The 20,925-nt window shown below is 37.2% G+C and overlaps 1 protein-coding gene, 1 long non-coding RNA gene and 1 pseudogene across 3 annotated transcripts in view; 1 reads left to right on the forward strand and 2 right to left on the reverse strand.

Annotated features, from left to right (window-relative positions):
* Positions 1-9,370, reverse strand: part of LOC148716353 (uncharacterized) — a 95,181-nt pseudogene extending 85,811 nt beyond the window's left edge. The window contains exon 1 of the transcript XR_015995260.1: positions 9,137-9,370. The product of XR_015995260.1 is annotated as an uncharacterized LOC148716353 (transcript). The remainder of the gene's footprint in view (positions 1-9,136) is intronic.
* Positions 1,565-4,052, forward strand: LOC148716356 (uncharacterized). Its single transcript, XR_015995263.1, has 2 exons — positions 1,565-1,763; positions 3,363-4,052. It is a non-coding gene; the product is annotated as an uncharacterized LOC148716356 (long non-coding RNA).
* A 7,233-nt stretch (positions 9,371-16,603) lies between the features above and the next one.
* LOC148716357 (uncharacterized) lies at positions 16,604-17,738 on the reverse strand. The gene has a single exon (XM_088744856.1). It carries the CDS (start codon positions 17,719-17,721, stop codon positions 16,906-16,908), a length of 816 nt encoding a protein of 271 aa, XP_088600982.1. The 5' UTR covers positions 17,722-17,738; the 3' UTR covers positions 16,604-16,905.
* Between the last annotated feature and the right edge of the window lie 3,187 nt (positions 17,739-20,925).

Genomic DNA, 20,925 nt, shown 5'->3' on the forward strand with positions numbered 1-20,925 from the left:
CATATATGTGACATATATGTGACATAGGTTCAATTGTTGCACATATATGTCACATATATGTGCATATATGTGACATATAGTTAAAATGCTACAGTCATTTCTACATATATGTCACATATGTCTGCATATATGCGACATATATGAAAATTGGCGAGGATGTAAAACATATATGTAACATGTATGCAAGTTTGCACATATATGTAGCATTTATGTTTGCTCATATTTATCGATATAGCCTTGCATGGACTGATACAGTAAATTGAGGAGTCCCTAATTCCATTGTAGGGTTCAAATATTACATGATGCAGTGCTGTTTTCATTTTTATTACACTGTATGAATAATAAACTTAAAATGGAAAAGTGCTTATATCAATCTCTATAAGCACATTATATATACTCATGCATGCAGATCTGATTGTGAACTATTAAATATTTAACATTTTGCCAATCCTACTTAAATGATAATGTCAGCTTTTACAATCGTAACAGTGGCCAATTTACCATTTCAACTTTGTTGATATATTCAAATTATTTCATTGCCCCTACTGACGCAGCCCCAAACAGTTTCTTTTAGAAACTATCAGCCTCTACTTAAACGATAGCTTGCATGTATCCTGCTTGAACCTTTCTCTCAAATGAATTAATGCAATCCAAGTGTTTGGTGAAGGTAGGCTGGGTTATTTATGCTGTCATCATAACAAAATTGCTTAAATTATTTGATAAAAAGTGAGATTCTTCTGAACTACAAATACCAAAGAGAAATACCTGAATTTCGGTGCCACTAATTCTTTAAATACATGTAGCTAAAACAGGCAAACCATATAGCAAGGATAAGCTCTGATGGTGTGGGTCTCATGGCTTGTGTACAGCTCTACCTTATGGCCCATGCATGTATCAAGTCTGCAAAGTACTTTTTAAGAGCATTCAATGAGCTGACACACTTAATTGTTAAGTAATCCAGGAATACAGTGCAAATTAATCGAAGCAATTACACCTAAAAGACAATTTCCATTTAGATTGCGAGCAACCACCAAAGTAAGGATCAAAAGAACGCTCTCAGACAGTTTAAGTAGTGAACCTGGGTACACAAAGGGATCCTTAAGAATTTCTGTTTGATCGGAGATGTCGCCACCAACTGATTTCTCTTCATCATCTGAAAAGCTTTCACGATAGCTTCTTCCATCACCCTCAGAGACACCGCTCCAATTCATGTCCAAAATATCATCGCTGTTGTCTTCAGGCGAAAACATTCCTTGATGGTCCGGAGATGAAGGCAATGACATATCTGACATAGTCTCCGACATACTCAAGTCCGCATTAATTGTCATCACGGTCATCTGAATACTCTGATTTGCGATTTCCTAGCGAAACATTCCCACTTTCCTCGGGAGTTTGCTCATCTTCATCTGAGGTAAGTTGTACCGTTTTATCCTGCTGTCGATAAAAAGTACTTTTGGGTTTTTGAAGGGATACTTCTCTTCGATGAATGTTGTGGCCATCTCTCCTTCTTAACGTTCCACCATTTTACATGGCATGTAACGCGCATGCCCTCTCATCACGAAAGACCACAATGCCTGAGGGCACGCATCACGTGGTAATATTCATGTGACTAGACAAGAGCGTCGACAAGAGCGGGAGTTTTTGAGTCGCAAGTGCCGAAGCATTGTTTCATCGGATAAATTTCGCTAGTGTTCTCCCATTTCGGACAACTTTTCTCATAATGAGAGAAACAAAGGCGCCTTCTCGCTTCGCTAACGGCTTTGGTAAGTCATGCAAAATTAACTGCGTTATATGGATAGTTGTCTTAGCTGCGAATAAATGCTTTCCGCTGTACCTTGGTTCCAGAGGAATTTTGTTTGAAAGCTAGGCCGATTGCGGATTCAACTTTGCCATAAAGATTCGCTACCTTCGGCATGTTTTGAGAGCGTGAAATTTCGGATCATCCTCGGTGTAAAAACCTGATGAGGTTTTCTTTGTGTCATGAGGAATTGTTTTGCTGTACGCTTTTGTTTTTAATGTTTTGTTGTCTTTGTTTTACGTCACTCGTGAGCTTTACAGGTTTTTACACCGAGGATGAGCCGAAATTTCCGTTTGTTTTCATTGATGTCAATACAGAGGCCACTAAATAACAAAGGACAGTTCAGTGTTTGCTTTTCCATGCTGCAATAGATCTTTTCGCGGTAAAAGGAGGGCAGCATGGTCGAGTGGTCAGCGTGTCAGACTTGCAATCTGTCGCTCCTGGGTTCAAGTCCCGCCTTGTCGACTACTTGGATTAGCCCCGAATTTCAAATCCTCGGCCATGCTTGAAATATAGCTAACTGGTTTGCCTTCGGCCAGTTGGGATTCTTAACAACGTTATTTTCAATTTGAATTATTTGTTTAAGTTGTTTCGTGGAAAACCTGTAAACTAGCTTCTAGCTAAGTGTTTCTCCACGTTACACTGTTTATTATTATAAAACTGTTTATTAAAATCCGCCATTTTGGAAACGGGGCAAACAGAGCAAGAAGTGTTTGTACGCAATGTCAAAAAACATCTGTAATATAAAAATCTGGACAAGACTTCCGTATTATATCCCCATACTTGATTATGCATTCAATTCTTGGATAAAGGAGAGCAGAGGAAAAACAACGTATTTCCTTTGGGACTACAGCTTTGTTTTTGATTGGTAGGGGGTTATACGAAAATCTTTCCAAAATCTGCACAAACGTTGAATGGTGAGGGTAATATGGAGGCCCAAGCATTTCTCTATTTAAAATTGAGGGGATATATAAAGGTAAGCTGAAAAGTGGGTGATCGTGTTTTTAATTTTCCTTACATCTGTCTGTAAACCCCGCAAATTTTTCAAGGTCAGGGAAGAGTTACTGGGGAATTTTGCAAATAGTCAAGGAAAATCTTAGTTCTCGTCAAAGTCAGTGAAAAGTAGGGGAATGTTGATTTGAGGGTTCCACAGAGGTTTGTGAAGTAGTCGATCAAGTGTAGCAAATCAGATAGAAAGCTTAAAAACGATGGAGAAGTGTATCATAGAACAATAGAACTATGCTATTCCGAGAAATTTCGTAAATCGTTCCCTGCATGTCTTTAGCCTTAGCCATTTTATATTTGAGTTGTGTACCCCAAGGAAATAAAACAAACCATCAAACCCTGCTTAACTCAGTGTTAATAATATTTTGTGCACTGCGCTTTCGATAATTTGGTAATTAATTTAATTCAAGGTCAGTGAAAAATGTTTTGAGGTCAGTGAAAAGTCAGGGAATTTTTTGGGTTCCAATGAGTAGCAACCTTTTGTTAGTATTACTATATTTAAGATATATCACAAACTAATATATGATTATAAGTATATATCTTGCTTCTCATTTGACAGCATTTGTATAGTCCCAATTCAAGAACTCAAAAGTGGCCCTTGTGCAAAAAGCCATCCAGGACACATGCACAAGATGCCACAGAGGAATTTCAAAAAGGAAAGAATGTTGACACTATATCGTTAGCATGCACTTGCGTTTTATGACCCTTAATCTTGTCCAATACATTCCATTGAAGTTCATGCACTCATCAGTAACCTATATGGGCAATAGACTTATCATTTTCTCATTTGAATGCCTGGTTTATTGTTTGATGGGTTCTGAGTTAATGTTTTTGAATGTTACATATTTGCGGGACCATCCATTGAGGGAGATTGTTATCTGCTTTTTTTTATCTATAATGCCCTTGAAAATAGAAAAAAACTTGTTTGTGGCAATTGATGTGCTTTAACTCAAGAGAAGTTTCTCCAACTGACCTGTAATTTACCAAGTACATGTCACTGGTGTACATGTTGTGGTTCAGTTTTATCCTAGGTTCAATTTTTATTTTCGTTTGTATTAATTAAACTCTATCATTATTGCATATAGCCATATATCCAACAACAAATGGAAATAAAATTTGCCTGTAGGATAAAACTGAAATACATCACTTTGATGCGGTACGTTGTAATTCAGGCCATTTTATTGATGTAAACACTCATTCACTTTGTTTAAGGAGGAATACAAAATATATGCTTTGTTTGCCACAACCATATATGTCTATGAGCATTTTCTTGCTTTACATTTGGGTACAGCTTTTCATTTGCATATACAAGCTGTTGATGTTTTATATAACTGTTTAATATGAAAAAAGATTGGCTCATAAAATTTAGAAGAACTGCAGAAATGTAATGGTCAAGAGGCCAACTCCAATGTAGCTTTGTTGGTTTATTAGCTCGATGTTTGGACCGTCTCAGTCTTCCTCAGGAGCATACTAATTACATTAAGATTAGTATGTGATTAGTATGTGATTAGTATGTAATTAGTATGCTCCTGAGGAAGACCGAGACGGTCGAAACGTTGGGCTAATAAACCAATAAAGCTACATTGGAGTTGGCCTCTTGACCATTACATTTCTGCTTTTATTTACGTTATTTCAAGAGCGCACGATCACTTCAGTGATCCTCCAGGCAGCGCGTTTGAGACTGATAAGCATTGTTTGTGGGACCCCTTACAAGCTTCTACTTATATATATATATATATATATATATATGTATATATATATATACAATTATTTAGGAAAATAAAAATTAAAACTTTGCACGAAGTTTTAGTGCGAAGTTTTAATTTTTATTTTCTTAAATAATTGTTTACAAAGCTCCATGATTCGAGGATAAGGTTTTTTACGTTTATATATATATATATATATGAGCTCTATTTTCTTTACATATTAACAGGTTTCACAAAGCCATGCCTTACAGAAATATATGATTTTGTGATCTCAAGGATTGTGGTTATTCTTTATTGACTGCAATTGTTTTTGGCTAGCTATTATCAACTATAATACATCTATGCCTTTAGGTTGACCTGCATATGCATGCCCTCACCAAATCTACATATATGTGACATACATGTTACACATGTTTGCCACATATATGTGGCATATATGTGCAACGATCGAACTTATGTAACATATATGTCACATATATGTAGATTTGGTAAGGGTGCATTTGTGGTTCCCAGGTTCCACATATATGTTACATATATGTTACATATATATGTCACATATATGTGATATATATGCAACATGAGTGCCAAATTCCTACATATGCCACATTAATGTTACACATATGTGGCATATATTTGACATATATGCCACATATATGTGGCATATATGGCACATATATGTGGCATACATATGTAACATATATATGTCACATATATGTAGATTTGGTAAGGGAAGGGCTGATGTGGACCTACATCCAAAAATTATAAAAAATACATATGCATATATATTATGACAATATTGGTAATAAGAAAGAAAAAAAATGGGTTAAGATTATATAAAATGTACAGGATAAAATCAAGTTAAAAATATACATAGTCATTGTGTTTGTTAGCTAGCATAGGAGCTCTGAATGAGAAATGATTGATGTCCTTGGAAAATCTACATAGAATTTGCTTGAAATTGTCTTTACTTATTGTCTCATTTATATTGATTAATCTATTAAGAAATGTCCAAATTGTTGGTCCTCTGCATTAAATAGATTGTTTGCCAATTTCATGTTTTACATGTGGAATAACAAATTGGCTGCCCCTTTGGGAAGATCTACTGCCAGATTTTAAAGTAAATAAAGATGCAAGGTTGTCAGGAACATTATATTTGATGACATCAAACACGAACAGCAGTAAACGCCTGTTGTAGAAGTATCACATGGGAAGCCAGTTAAGACTTTGAAGATCATCTTGTTCGTGAATTAGTCTAGCTCCTCTTTCATGTATAGGATTCAAGGAGAAGCTTGTTTTCGGTTGATTTTATGTGTTTGATATCGCCAACACAGAAATTCATACTTGGAAAGTGTGCAAAAATAACAAAGAATGAGGTAAGTCAAGATTTGATGAGATTTTGAAGCTATAAACCTTTAGTTGAAACTATTTTGTTGCGCTGGCGTTTTGTTAATTCCAGCGAGCTAAGGTTCAATATTTTTTGGTTTGGGGCAACAAAGGCTTGACAAAGAAACTTGAAGAAAAGACTGTTGATTTCTGTTCTTTGTATGTTTTTTTTGTTTGGTTTCTATACACAGCAAAATGTGAATTCTTCACCCATCACTCTAACAGGAGTGATATATACAGTACAATGTAGTATACTCTGAAAAACTACAAACTGTACTTTAAAATTTGCATTTTATACTTCAGAACCACACTTCAATGTCTCACTGGCCCTCATTTGACTACTACATTTTCCGTGCAAATATTATTTCAGGACATTAATTACACAAATCACAATCTTAATTAATTTGCATTACCTATAAAGTACTGACATAATTTGCACCAGCACCCGCTTGTTTTAAGAGACTCTCCATCAGAACTTGCTTCAACCCTTCTTCCTTGCCTCTTTGGTATACCACTTGTAGGTGAGGGAGAGCATGCCATGTCATATGACACTCCTATCTCCACATTTTCCTTTTCACTATCATCTTTCCACAGGTTTCTTTTGCTTTCTAAACTTTCCAGACATAATTCCTTTGCCAACTTTTCAATTTGGGGCCCTACTTCCCTCTCGCGAGCCTTCAGCGCCGACTCTCCAAGTGATGGTATGTTGATGGATGACAACAACTCGTTTACGTGGGTAGGACCTGTGCCTGTGTGTAGCATCCTTCAAATATGTCGATTCAACTTATTAAAAAATTGGCTAGACGTTAAATGGATGCTTTAATGGTGGAAAACAATATTTTAGGAATGTTAAATGTAAACAAACCTGCAGCGAGCTTCGTGTTTACATTAAAGATTGGTCTCCCTTGAGTTGTTCTGGTGCTGCGGTGGGTCTTGTTTGTTCGACAGATATTTGTCTCTCCACACTCAGAGTTAGAACAGCATATGCAGAGTAGTGATGCTAGCCCAGAGACTGTTTCTTTTATGCAGTTGGAGAGCCATAGAGCTGCCCCACATTCTTCACAGCCCCATCCAAAGCCTCAGCAAGGACATTTAATTCTACAACTCGACAGCCGTGAAGTGGAAATGCACTGCAGACTTCCGAATTGCGCACATTCTTTTCATTTTCTTGTTTTTCAAGAGCAGACCAGGAAGATTCACGGAGATCTGAAGTTAGCGTGCCCATCATGACTGTAACAGACGAGGATGGGACTCCCGCAGAGGTACAATTTGCCGAGAACGCAACGGAGGAAAATTTGGGTAATGAAGGGTTTGGTGATGAGGCGGGTGAATTCTTCTTTGATGATTTTGATGTCTATTGTGGAAATCGCCCTGAGGAAGATGTTGATGATACGGACAAATCACCTGAGCGTAACCACATGGACGATGAAGAGTTTGAAGGAGACCTTCCAAAAAGTGATAATGTTACAAACAAGGAAAGTAATTCGGACTCTTCACTCACGGATGGAACTGTTGATCTTTCACAAAGTGGTGAAAATTCTGGCAGTCATGCGAATGACATTTCAGAAGTTGCACTCACGCCGAGAGGTAGTCAACTGAAAGATGATCTGGACATTTCCGACGTTGCTGAACTTGGTGAGGACGTTCTGCGACATAGTACACCAAGTGAGTTTGTTGTGACAACCGCAGATGAAGTACATACGATGCCAGGTCTGTTAGAAAGAACAGCTGATTCTACTGAGGTGTTTGCTAATGTTACTGCTAATGATTCTCCGTGAATCTCACTCCATAGACTGTTCCATACAATGGCTCCCCTATATCTCATGGAAAATTTACCATAATTTGATCTATTAAATTCAATATGTATCTGTGACACTATTCGTCTATTGTAAGAATGTAAGTTATCATTGGTAATAAAAAAGTTATTAAAAAATACTGGAAGCTTGTCATGGTAATATGATACATGAAAACTGCTGTCAGGTATGTGTTTAGTTCTTAGATTTTTAGTATTTCTAACGACTGAAACAAAGGTCTTGTATCTTCATTATAATTTGAGAAGGTCATGATCCTCACAGTTTTCTTCTGTATCTTGAAGATAGAGAGAAGTCTAGTCGGATAAGTACTGCCCCAAATGATGTTACAATAATTCAAGTAGGGGTAAATCATGGTATGATATAAAGTTAGAAATGTTTTAGAGGTTAAGTGATGTCTTGCCCTGGCCATTATGCCTGTCATCTTTGAGATTTAACTAGCAATATGGTTAATATGGTACTTCCAAGAGAGTTCTTCATCAATGTATATTCCCACAAATTTTGTATATTTCACTTGGTCAATTGTATGTTCGTTAATAATAACATTTGCTTTGTGTTTTAGCTTTTTTCTATTACTTTTAAATATTATGAAATTTGTTTTATTAATATTCATAGACAACTTAGTAGTTGTAGTTAGCCAAGCTGTTATCTTTTTGAGTTCTTGATTCATAGTTTTATATACTAGGGTCATTACATCATGGTGATTTAAGAACAAATTTGTGTCATCTGCAAATATAATAAATGATAATATCTGGGAGCATTCGGTTATATCATTTATGTAAATTAGAAATAACAGAGGCCCCAAGACGAAACCGTGTGGTACTCCACACTTGATTGTTAAACTGTTCGAGTTGGTTGTCATATATTTTACAAATTGTGTTCTACATGTTAAGTAGTTCTTAAACCAGTCGAATGCAACTCCTTTTATCCCAGAGCGCTCTAGTTTTTGAAGTAAGATATTCTGATCCAGTAGCAAATGCTTTGCAGAAATACACCCATGGTAAATCGTTTAATATCATCAATTGCTTTTGATATCTTTGTCACAAGTTCTAACATAGCTGGGTTTGTTGAGCGCTTTTTACGAAATCCATACTGACTTTCACCCGAAATGTTATGTTTATCTAGGACACTAACAATTTTCTTATACATTAGACAAATTCGTATTGGTGATGTTATTGACAAACAAAAAAGAAACCATATGCATGTAACGCCAGTCATTAACTCTCGAAATTCAATTTAATAAACTCTCTACAGAAGCTATTTAGATGACGACAAGATACTCCACGAGCTCTCGACATTTCTGGGTTCGAATAATAATCCATCGAATGTGTCGCAGCTAAGTCCTAAATGTTGAGTAAAAATGACTAAGTATCAACTATTAAAGTTAAAATCATTTCTCACGCAACTGGTGTGGGTGTAAAACAACAGCTTACCTCACAAAGATGCAAAAATTCGAAGCAACAAGTCTGCATGAAGACATCACATGCACTGCTCAATTTCGGCGGCTAGATCCAGTTTCCTCACGATATGCTTCGGGAAAGATTTCACACTGGAATGGACTTTGAAATTCTTCTCATTGTTCAAACAAACAGAACAAAGAGATAAATAGCCCTTTTTACAGTTCCCGGCGCCATATTGAATGTGTAACCGCGCAAACATGCTAGCGAGGTTAGGGTTGAGTCGCGTTGGGAGTTCTAGTGAGAGTTTAGGGAAATGTGGTGGTGCCCTGTCCTTTTCATCGAGATATTTCGACAATGAACGAACTTTCCCTACGCAAGATATTCCTCCTTCTTCGAAAAGAAGAGGAGGACACTGTGCCGCTTTTTAGTTGTGCTAATTAACAATTATTCCACGAGCGCGCGTTGGATATGAGATGATAGATAGCCAACGAGGCGCGTAGCGCCGAGTTGGCTATAATCATCTCATATCCAACAAGCGCGAGTGGAATAATTGTTTTATTAAAAACGCCCCCAAGAAATTATTATTTTGTAAGAAGAAACTGAATTTTTTAGCTCCCTTTTGATCTTAAGCTGACGCGTACGCTTACCATATTTGTAGATTATGGTATATTGGCTGATATACCATAATGGCTAAGCCAATAAAAAGTCTTGAATTGCATTATCCAATGATCCAGTTTTTAATAATAGCTATTATTAAAAACTAGATCATTGGATAATGCAATTCAAGACTTTTTATTGGCTTAGCCATTATGGTATATCAGCCAATATACCATAATCTACAAATATGGTAAGCGTACGTGGCAGCTTAAAATTAAAAGGGAGCTAAAAATTTAATAAAGTTTAATAATTTAATTTAACGTTTTTAATAAAACAATTATTCCACTCGCGCTTGTTGGATATGAGATGATTATAGCCAACTCGGCGCTTAGCGCCTCGTTGGCTATCTATCATCTCATATCCAACGCGCGCTCGTGGAATAATTGTTAATTATGACACAACAGGCAATCCAACAGGTCTGCATTTCTTCTCGTTTCTTAATGACGTCCAGCAGCGAATCAGATGATGCAATCTCCTGAAGCACCAGCATGGAAAGGACGGATTCTTCATCACAAAATCAACTTTTTTGTGCTCAGAACATTTCAAAAAAGAAGACATGCGAAAAAACGTGGGCAGGTCGCTGGAAATTGGAGAAAGGTTTATAATGTTTCTACGGTTGTTTTGTTGCTTGGATACCGAAAGAAAATGCCTGCTTTGCTTTTCGGTATTGAAGTGTTTATGCTGGGATATTTTTCTCCTTATTAAAAAGGTGACATTTATATTTCTTTGTGCACTGTGTTCTTATACGATATCTGTGAACTGAATATAAAATTATAAAATTGTAAAGTAAAATTAAAATGTAAAATTGTAAATTTATAAACTGATGAGTTTAATTATTATATATATGGGCAGAACCATCTCGATTTAACTGGTCAGTACCGAATAAACTATGGAAAATGCCTGCTAAAAGGGTCCCGGTAGCAACTGTGACAACTCAAGGAGAGTCATTTGAAGTTGAACAGGAATTATTTCACCAAGAAGTTAAAGCACCTGTGTCAACTGTCAATGCTGCTTCACCTTCACCAGCTCAAATTTAATGCTCAAATTGGTTTAGGTGTAATCTTTCCTTGCATTAAGAAATATTAATATTAATGTTGTTAGTACTCGGGAAAAAAGATGATGTTAGGCTTGTGAAATCAAGATAAGGTACCATTGTACATTTTGTAAATAAGGGAAGTGATTGGCATGACAATATGTTGTGTCTTGTGGCTTAAGCGTTTACAACTGTTACACCTTTTATTCTGGTACTGTAAATATAGAAACTTTGCTCAGGTACTGCATTGGAATAATGTGTGAAACAAAACTTTTCGCACTTGAGATGCACCGACAGACAGTAGACTATATATAGAATATGTGGTTTCTTCTTTCAGTGTACTTGTGACTGCGGTTTTGAAAGGAATGACGGTTAGTTTCTATCGACCCAGGGAGGAGAAGCTAATCCGAAAGATATTAGGCGAGAATACAAATCGGAGAGGGACACTACTCCATGTCATCATTTCAAAAACAGATCATCGATTTTCTTTCTCTTAACAACCAAACCAAGAATTTGGTTTTTGGCAACTTGAACTCGAGTTTAATTACCCTTCCTCCTTCATTCATATGGTGAAATCGAGTTGAACGGTAGGTAGTCTAAGTTGTGGCTTCAATGCTAACACAGGCTAAATGTAGTTACATATTCTATATTTCCCATTCATCGCAACTGCACGTGCATGCTGCCAGAAAGTTCACAAATTCTACCAGTGCAGGTCTTGGTTACTGGAAGAGCAGAGCAATTCTCTTCGTTGGATTAGCATGTCTAGTCGATAATGTACAGTTTTACCCATAATAGATCTGAGGGCGGTGATTGTTCAACGCCAGTATGTCTAGTTCACTTCGCATTTTCAATGTGCTACAAAGTTCAAATTAAACAAAGAAACAGCGACTTTAAGTCTTATGATAAAAATCTAGTAAAAATTTCAATATTGCATGAGAGAGATCCAGCCATCTTTTTCTCTCTTTCTTCCTTTGAAATAGTTTTGTCACAAGCGAGGCTTTCACGTCATAATAATTTTAGATCTTTGCACGCGAAGTTAACTTTCTCTCGCAGTTGCTCTTACTTTTCGCTTAGGGTTTGTAGTTTTTATAAATAAAACTGATTGCCCCCCAGGTTATCTTTGGATGAATTGAATGCAGACACTGAGCAGTTCCCATGAAGTTGATACACCTCATAACACCACTGAAACAGGTGATAACGATCAAAGTCATAAGATGCGTAACTTCAAAACTTAGGCTACGTTTGAGTAACATATAAACTGTAGAAATATCTGATTAGTCACTAAAATTTCGACTGATACTCTGTTTAATCACTTTTCTGGCAGAGAAATAAATACAGCTAAATGATGACAACCACAGTCTTTTATGGCAAGCTATTGTCACACGTCCAATAACCTTTGCTCGTATGGGGTGTGTTGAGATTCACAAAAAAAGAATTGAAAGAGATAATTTGGAAGGCGAAACAACGACGCTAGTACGTACATACCACCTTGGAGTCTCTAAATTTTGGAAATATTTCATACATCTGTGCAAGTTGTATGATCAATAATGCAATACTAATGATACTTTAAACTATTCAACCATTTCAAAGAGAGTTGGTTTTAGCAGGCGTATTTTATTATTTTAGTCAAACCTCGCCTCATATTTATTTTCTTTGAAATTTTGGTAGCAGTGTCGTTTGTCGTTCTGTTCAAGCAAACGAGATCTTTTCAACGCAACCTCTAACGAAACATTTTCATCTTAAAGTAAACCTGCCCTTTTCCCTACGGGTTGAATGCTACTTGCGTAGCCCTGAGTTTCGATTGTCTCCAACCTAGATGTTACCAACAACAGCTAAACCTCTGCAAAAACATTGTCTTACTTCATTTCGAGTATCATTCATTCTCCATAAAGAAAGAGCTGGATTGATTGAAGAAGACAAAAAAAAAAAAAAAAACACTACCGTCAGTCTAAAGGTGGAATATGTTTCGGAGGTCCTGTGGCCAACACGGAACGTAACATACAGAAAAAGTCAACAAAATGTATATCAACGTCGTCACAGATTTCTTGTATTTCGCTACGTTTATCGCCGATCTACCAAGAATTCAACTGCGGTGCAGAACTCGCCAACACTTATTTAACCCTTATGTTCAATCGGTGAGGGTAGCGGGAATTATTTCATTGCTGCCCTGTTTTTAATCCTAACAGTGGTGTTCATTAAACGATGGTTGATTGTTTCTTGCCGATCACTTCTTCAAACGGCGACGAGCGTGCTTTGCAGCTTTCGCTTTGATGTTATCTGCGACTCCAACAGCTGTATTACGCATTCAAGCTAAGAGAATGTAAATATAGTTTATGGACTTGCACTACGATTCATGCTTATTACAGTTGCCACGTCCTGTTATATCATCAAGATGATTGCGAACTTTAAGGTTTACCGAAGTATTTGTCGATACCAGCGGCAAATCCAAGACAACGCAATACACTGCGGCATAATTGAACACATCAAAAACGTCACAGAATAGAAAGGTTGGCCTGACTCCCGTGCACAAATCAGCGAAAGCCAAACCACTCAGCAGTATGTGAAATGGTGTTCTCACAAAATTATTCCTCCATAATGCCGCTAAAATCATCACATTTGATACACATGGTGATAGAAGTGGACTAGAACACGAGATGAGGGAATGAGTTATTCCTATCTATTCGTAAGGTACACGGCGTGAAAAAGCTACTCTGATGCTGAGAATGAATACGTGTGTCGTTGAACACTGTTGAACAGTTAAGCGTCAAGGAGATGATAGATTTAAGTTATTCCTGGGTACCCTCAGGGTTAGAAGTCCCCTATGCTAAATTTGGTAATGCTTTTTACAATCCGTTCTTGCTCCGTCTGTAGACACCATTTAGGATATTGCTTCTTTTAAAAGCAACTTAACTGACCTTGCGAATTTTTTTTGTCCACATTTTGAATATTTCAAGTCGCAATTAGTATTTCAATTTGCAGGCAAGTACCAAAGACTGAACAGAAATAGTTGAACAGTGAAAGCAAATATCGAATAGACCATCTTAAAGTTCTTATGCGGCTTGTAAATCTGATATTTGAAGTGCTGAGAGTGTTTTGACACAGCTATATTTGTACTATTGGCTATTTTAACCGTTTCTGCTGCAAGTTTACTTCCTCCATCCTGCATTTAGAAAAATTTCGCGACGCTAGCTTGAAAATGATAGTCAATTCGACGAGTTTTCTGTGCAAGATGTAGGAATTACACAATTATGACTAGTATTTGTAAATACTGTCCATCCTGTATTAAGTTGCACCGTATTAAGCGGTCTCCTGTATTAGCAGTCAGCCGTCAAATTCCCCATTTTTTCTCCTTAACTTCTCCGCTAGCTTGTAATTCTCATCTCTACTAAGCGGTCGTGGTCACCTTTTGCAAAGTCCCGACGACCTGTTTATATTGTCCTCCCCCTGTTTGCACGGTGTCACCTAGAGCGGAAACACTTAAATAAAACTAACAACAAGCTTTTAAGTTTAATCCATCTTCCGAAATCAATGCTAATAGTATTTCTGAGCGAGTTTTTGTTGATTCAAATTTGGAGCAAAATGGCTTTTTATATCGTTTTTCACTATATATACCTCTTACTGTGTAGTGAGCCTGTATTAAGCAGTCAACCTCTATTGAGTGGCCACCATGCCATACCTTGTAAGTGACCAATCAATACAGTACAGGTTCAACTGCAGATAGTTTTTTCCCCATGTACCTTACAGCATAGGAAGTTATTCTTCCCACGAGATAACTTGTCAGACAGTAATCTAATAGCAAATTACTTGTCATGTAGCTTCTGACACTTGAGAGATGAATTATTGCTTGTTATTTATCCTTTCTTCTGAAGAGTGCTAGATTTATCTTAAGTCCGATGAGCAGAATTGAAAAAGCTGTTATTAACATCCGACTTTATGCATATGAAGAGGATAAATTGACTTTTACTGTGTAAATAAATTGAAACTAACTTTGGTCAGACCTCTTTGCGTCCTCACGGATATGAATCGGCGGACTTGAATTGGAAAGCCGAATGGTTCTTTAAAAGGCTTTTGAAAACTTCGCATGAATTTCATTTCATCAGAAATGAAAGTAATGGAAAAGTCCTACATTTAATTATTTTAAAGCACATGTTTCTACTTCCAGGCTTCTCTGCGCCAAATCACCTGTACGAAAAGTAATAGAGAAATAACTTCAATTAGTATCCTTTGCGCGCTGGCAGAAGGCGTCGAAAGCTACTTTTTTTCTGTATAGCTGCTGAGTATCTATGAAAAGGACTGAGATACGGTTATTGAGTAATTAAAGCCCACCTTCATCATTATTCTCCCTCTTAGCTCTATGAATTAGTTTTAGAGGTGTATTACTTTTTCTCGAGTATTCAAGAACGAGATCCGTATTTTCCGTGCAGTCAAAATTGCAAAATACCATCTTATATATCATGAAGAGATATGAAGCGCCCTTCATCGTTTGCTTTATAAAGATAAGCGACTGATGTAATAAAGCTTGTTAGAAAATTCAACTTTCCCCTTGATCCCCCTATTCTGATGGTTTGATTGATGGTTTGATTGATGGTTTGATCGATGGTTTGATTGTCTGTGTTCGGAAAGAACTCTCTGAGAGTCTAAATGATATAGAAAAAATACTTGAGATTTCAGTCGCCTCTGATATAATTTCATATGCTCGACCCAAGTTTCTTTTCCGTTGTATTTCAAAAAACCGTTGGAGTAGAAGGCCAGTACCCTGAACAATACGACTGGCAATTTGAGTTCACTCAGCCTTAAGCCGAGAAGGAACACAATGATCCATTCGTATTTAAGTCATCCTTCGATTCAAAATCAAGGGAAAGTTCTTATATGATTCACTCTCTATTATTCGACAGCAACTTTCGTCTTCTTTGAATTTTAAGGGAACCGGTGTCATAAACAGCATGACCAATAACAGGATCTCACTCCTTTTTTAGCCCACATCCCGCCGGCCTGAGGATAACATTTGCTTGTTATTTTATTGATATTTGTATTTACTATTCATTTTGTAAAATAAAACTCAATCCAAATGGAATTGGCGGGGTAATTTTAATAAGCACTTTTCTCTGATTTCAAACCTAATTATCTCCAAATTTTTGCGTGGCTACCCCCAATTTTCTTTTAGGATCTTGATAGCCCTTGGTAAAATGTATTTAGCTTGCATAATCATTGCCCTGGCAAAATTAGATCCTTATTAGGAGGCGTAAACCTTAAGAAGAAGCTCAAAGTGCTGTTGTTCGTTCCACAAAATGTCTATACATAACCTGTAGAAGGAAGCACCGCTGACCACTTAAAATCGTTTTAAACTTTGAACGTCTAACTTTCCTAAAGTTGAATTAGAAACCCTTGCGTACGTGTCACTTTTTAAACATTTGGAATTTGACTACAATCAGTCCCTTTACGGCAACACGACGGACTTCGGCGAAGTCTTTACAGTTATCTGCCTTCCCCTCTCTCACTCCCCTCCCCATCCTCCACGTTTTCGCTCTCGCCGTATTTTAGGCGCGTCCAAAACTACGAAAGTCGGCTTTTCACTGTAGAAAACTCCATAGAATCACTTGCTACGCACGCTATTCCCCTGCCCTCTCCTCCCACCGTCCGCTCTAACCCTAAATCGAAAATGGTTGGTTGGATATACGATCAAGAGCTTGTAACGTTAATGCATTGTAGGTTAAGTTTTCTACGGAACGTGATCTGCACTTATTTAACTAAAATAACCGTGTATGGGATTTGCATCAAAACGCTTATGTTTTTTAGACGTTTCAAAGTAGCACTTTTAAGCAAGGTTTTAATTGTAGATGCTTTATCTCAAAAAGTATTTAAAAAAACCCAAAATTACAACACATTCATTTGATTACAATTTCCGCTTTCTCGAGTAAGCTTCATTCAGACCTGTAAAACAAAGAGTACTGTAATTAACACAGGAGGAGGTAAAAATGATTGAGCATACTGCAAGTAGCCAGGTTCGCCAAGGTGTATAGCTTATGTTTGAAAATGTAATTGTAAGAAGTTAAACACAACAGTTCAGGTCCAGCTATTTAAATTGTCTCAAAACCAGAATTCTCTGCTTAAGCTAGATGATTGTACGAACTGCTTTTTCCATGTGATCATCGTAATGCTTTTGCAGGGCGTCCTCAGTACGAAATAACTTCTGACAAATCCAGCAGCTAAACTTTTCACCCAAATGTACTTTGTTATGAAGAAGGCTTTCAGCTCGGCCAAACGACTTGTCATAAACCTTACACTTCAAAGGCTTTTCTCCAGTATGTACCCTGTTGTGACGGCGAAGATGTTCCGCTTGCCTAAAGCACTTGTCACAGACCTTGCACTTAAAAGGCTTTTCTCCAGTATGTACCCTGTTGTGACGGCGAAGAGTTCCAGCTTGGCCAAAGGACTTGTCACAAACCTTACACTTAAAAGGCTTTTCTCCAGTATGTACCTTGTTGTGAAGGCGAAGGGTGTCAGGTCGGCCAAAGGACTTGTCACAGACCTTACACTTAAAAGGCTTTTCTCCAGTATGTACCCTGTTGTGAAGGCGAAGATTTTCCACATGGCCAAAGCACTTGTCACAGACCGTGCACTTGAAAGGCTTTTCTCCAGTATGTACCCTGATGTGACGGCGAAGATTTCCCGCTAGGCCAAAGCACTTGTCACAGACCGTGCACTTGAAAGGCTTTTCTCCAGTATGTACCCTGTTGTGAAGGCGAAGGGTTCCAGCTCGGCCAAAGCACTTGTCACATACCGTGCACTTAAAAGGCTTTTCTCCAGTATGTACCCTGATGTGACGGCGAAGATTTCCCGCTTGGCTGAAGCACTTGTCACAGACCTTGCACTTTAAAGGCTTCTCTCCAGTATGTACCCTGTTGTGAGGCATGAAACGTTTTGCCATAAGTCTTTCTACTGTTCTTGTCTGTAACAGAATAACAATATGAAGGTTTATTAGTATCGACATTTGATTCATAGTGGTTTTAATTTTGAGCTCTTTGGAGTTGAACCATGGGAAGAGTCATAAACGGATGGATGAGATATTCCGGGGGGGGGGGGCAAATATCTACAGAAGCTGTAGATGGTGGAGGGGAAATAAAGATTGTAGATGCGATCAGGATAATTTTTTACCTCCACTGCAGGTTGTCTGTTATCCACAGCGAAATGCAACATTAAACAAAGTACATCTAAGCTGTCACACAAGTTCAACATTCAAATCTTCCTCTTGCAATGAATGCAAGTGAAGATTTCTAAACTGTATTGCATATTCTGTCCATGGAGAGTGAAAGTTTTTTTTTTCCTTAAACGCATTCTTATCCTCAGCACAAAAACCAAGAACCCATATCAAGATTATGATATCAACTGTTAGCTTACACTTGCAGAATTATTTTCATCATTGTTATTACGATTATTACAGATAATTATTAGAAATTTTATACCACAGAGTATTTTTTCTCTTAATTAAAGGCAACTAAATCAATTTCATCATCATCATCAGTATCACAAAACTGATCTCTATGTGCGCCTTGAACCTTAGAGACAAACATAATTGTTTTGAGTACAAACTAAATAAAGATTAAGAATTGTTTCATACTTCCGTGCAAAGCCTCTCTTGCTCCCATTGTGTTTTGCAATTTCTTAAGAAAATATGTTTCACTACCAGTTTTTCTTTTGTATCAAACTTTGCCTGCTGTTACGTGTTAAATTGTTTTTCAAGGACAATGGCGCTATTGTTTGTAATACTCATTGGATGGCTTAAAATATTAGCGTTCGGCAAGTGTTGAGTTCTGGCGACGATTTTTTAGTGGAAGAACTTTTGCCTTTCGGAGATTTAGCTCTAGAGATTTTAGAGACATAAATTGGGTTGCACTGACTTCAAAGGTTCAGTTGTAAAGACTACTTTCTTCTTCGTGTACTCTGACTTTTCATTTTATGACTTTGAAACATTGAGAAAATTCCAGTTAGCGCTTGCCTAGCGGCATTAATGTGTTAGCTGACTTTAATGACTCTCTGAAAAAATCTTTCTAAAACTGACATACAACAGAACACGAAAGCAAACTAGTGCGCAGAAAAAAAAAGGTGAGATTTGATCACACTTTTTGTGTCATGAAGACTACCGCGATGAAGATGAAACAAATGCTACTTGGTAATTACTTAACAGTAAGAATTTCAATTGGCTTGATTCTTACTGTTACAGTAAGGCTCGATAATGTTCCTAAATAAAGGCTCTAAACTGCGAGATTCTTATAAAGAGAGTGTTCGCGTTCAACTCCTGCGCGATTATGGCCCTGGATTCTGTAGTTTAGCCAAAACTAGAATAATTGTTATTTGTTAGCAAAATGTACCTCACGTGATACCTCAACTATTCTGTATTCACAAACGAAATAGGACCCAGTTTTTATTAAAGAAGCCGTTGGCAGGCGGAGCCTGTTAAGTTAAGAGACGAAAACTACTCCCCTAAATCACACTTTCCACCTCATTTTCTGTCCCTTTAGCCTCGAAAGGACAAGCTACTCGAAATGAAGCGCGAACCATCGAGTTTGGATTCGACTCTGAGTTAGATTTCAAATTACAAATCGAGTTGAACTTCTGTTGAAGAAAAAAAAAACATTTTGGCCCATTGGGAACTGAATAAATAATCATAATTATTATTTCTTACTGTGGATTAGAATAAGGAGGGTGTCAAGATACTTCAGACCTTGAAAAATCAAAACTCAGACCTAGAAAATCTAAGACACCTAATTCCTTCTTTGCGTGATTCCGAAGTTACCTTATAAGGTACTCTGCTCAACGATTTAAAACGTGCAAGATTGCACTGTTATGAATTACATCTTTTCAATGATATTTTCAGTAGAAAGAAAAGACCAGATCACAATACATAATTGGCTCTTGTTCGCAAAATGAAATGAAACTCTATGTCTTGTGAAATTTGTCTACTTAATGTCTATCATATTGAATGTGCAATACAGCTCACAACACAGTGACCGGATGCACGCGTTACCTTTGAAATAATTTCAATAATTTATTCCTAACCATATCATGTCACAAAGATTGGATACTTCTAAAATGTATGGCTGACAAAACACTGCACTAGAAAATTGGTTGAGGATCGTAGATTACGAAGGTCGAGATGCCCTAATGGTAACCACAATACAAAATATCCCAAAACAAAAATTGAAACGTACTTTGTAAGACATTAATTTTCTGAGATAAAAATGGATTAAACTTTACTTGAAAGACCATTCTCAGATATAATTGAGTAGCTCCTGTTTAAATGGCAGTTCCATACGGATGGAGGACAGTACAAACAGGCCGTTAGCAAAGGTTGACCACGAATGACTAACAGTGGTTACCGCTTAATCATGGGGGTGAAAATTACAGGAACTAACGGGAACAAAACTTTCGGGGTTTTAACATCCTACCTCTTAGAATATAAACTCGAGCATACCTCACGCCCGCAATTTAAATGCCAAAGGGGGTGTTAGTAATGATGTCAAATGCCAGAGGAAGTGTTAGTAATGATGTAAAATAAAGCTCTCTCTTTTTTAAGCACATACATGCCAACCAGAAAAGTACCGAATCTCAAACTGATCAATATGTTTAACAAGCTGGTAAAGCGATGATCGGAAAAGAATTATTTTTTTAGAGCGCATGATTCTCGTTTTGTCCAAATTAATACAGCAAAGAGGCACTTGTTTGTTGTTGGCCTGTTTCATCTCAAACTGAAGGAAAGAGTATTAGCTCACTTGTAAATGGCATGTGCTTTCGACAGAAGTCTATAAACTGTAGTTGCTTTGTAAAAAAGATGGGACAGGAAAACCCAGAAGTAAGTTAATGTGCAGGGTATTTGGCAATCTTTTGAGCGAAAAACAAACTAAAACAAATGTAGTGGTGTGATTTAAACGGGGGACAAGATAGTATATATCAATACGTTCGACTTTCTTGTTGGAAAAGCACTTTTGGAACAGCTGAAAACTGCAATAAAATAACGACTGGAAAAATTACCTAGTACAGACTTAGCATTGGACATACCTTTTGAATCAGAAATTCAAGTAAAGGCCAAGGGCACGCCAAGATATCCTCTCAAAAATCCGCGAAAGAGCAGTTT

Source organism: Stylophora pistillata, chromosome 14, assembly GCF_964205215.1.
Source record: "Stylophora pistillata chromosome 14, jaStyPist1.2, whole genome shotgun sequence".
Lineage (NCBI taxonomy): Eukaryota > Metazoa > Cnidaria > Anthozoa > Scleractinia > Pocilloporidae > Stylophora > Stylophora pistillata.

Bases quoted from the DNA above. Each gene is read 5' to 3' on its own strand.
- LOC148716357 (XM_088744856.1), bottom strand. From the start codon at position 17,721: ATGGCAAAACGTTTCATGCCTCACAACAGGGTACATACTGGAGAGAAG.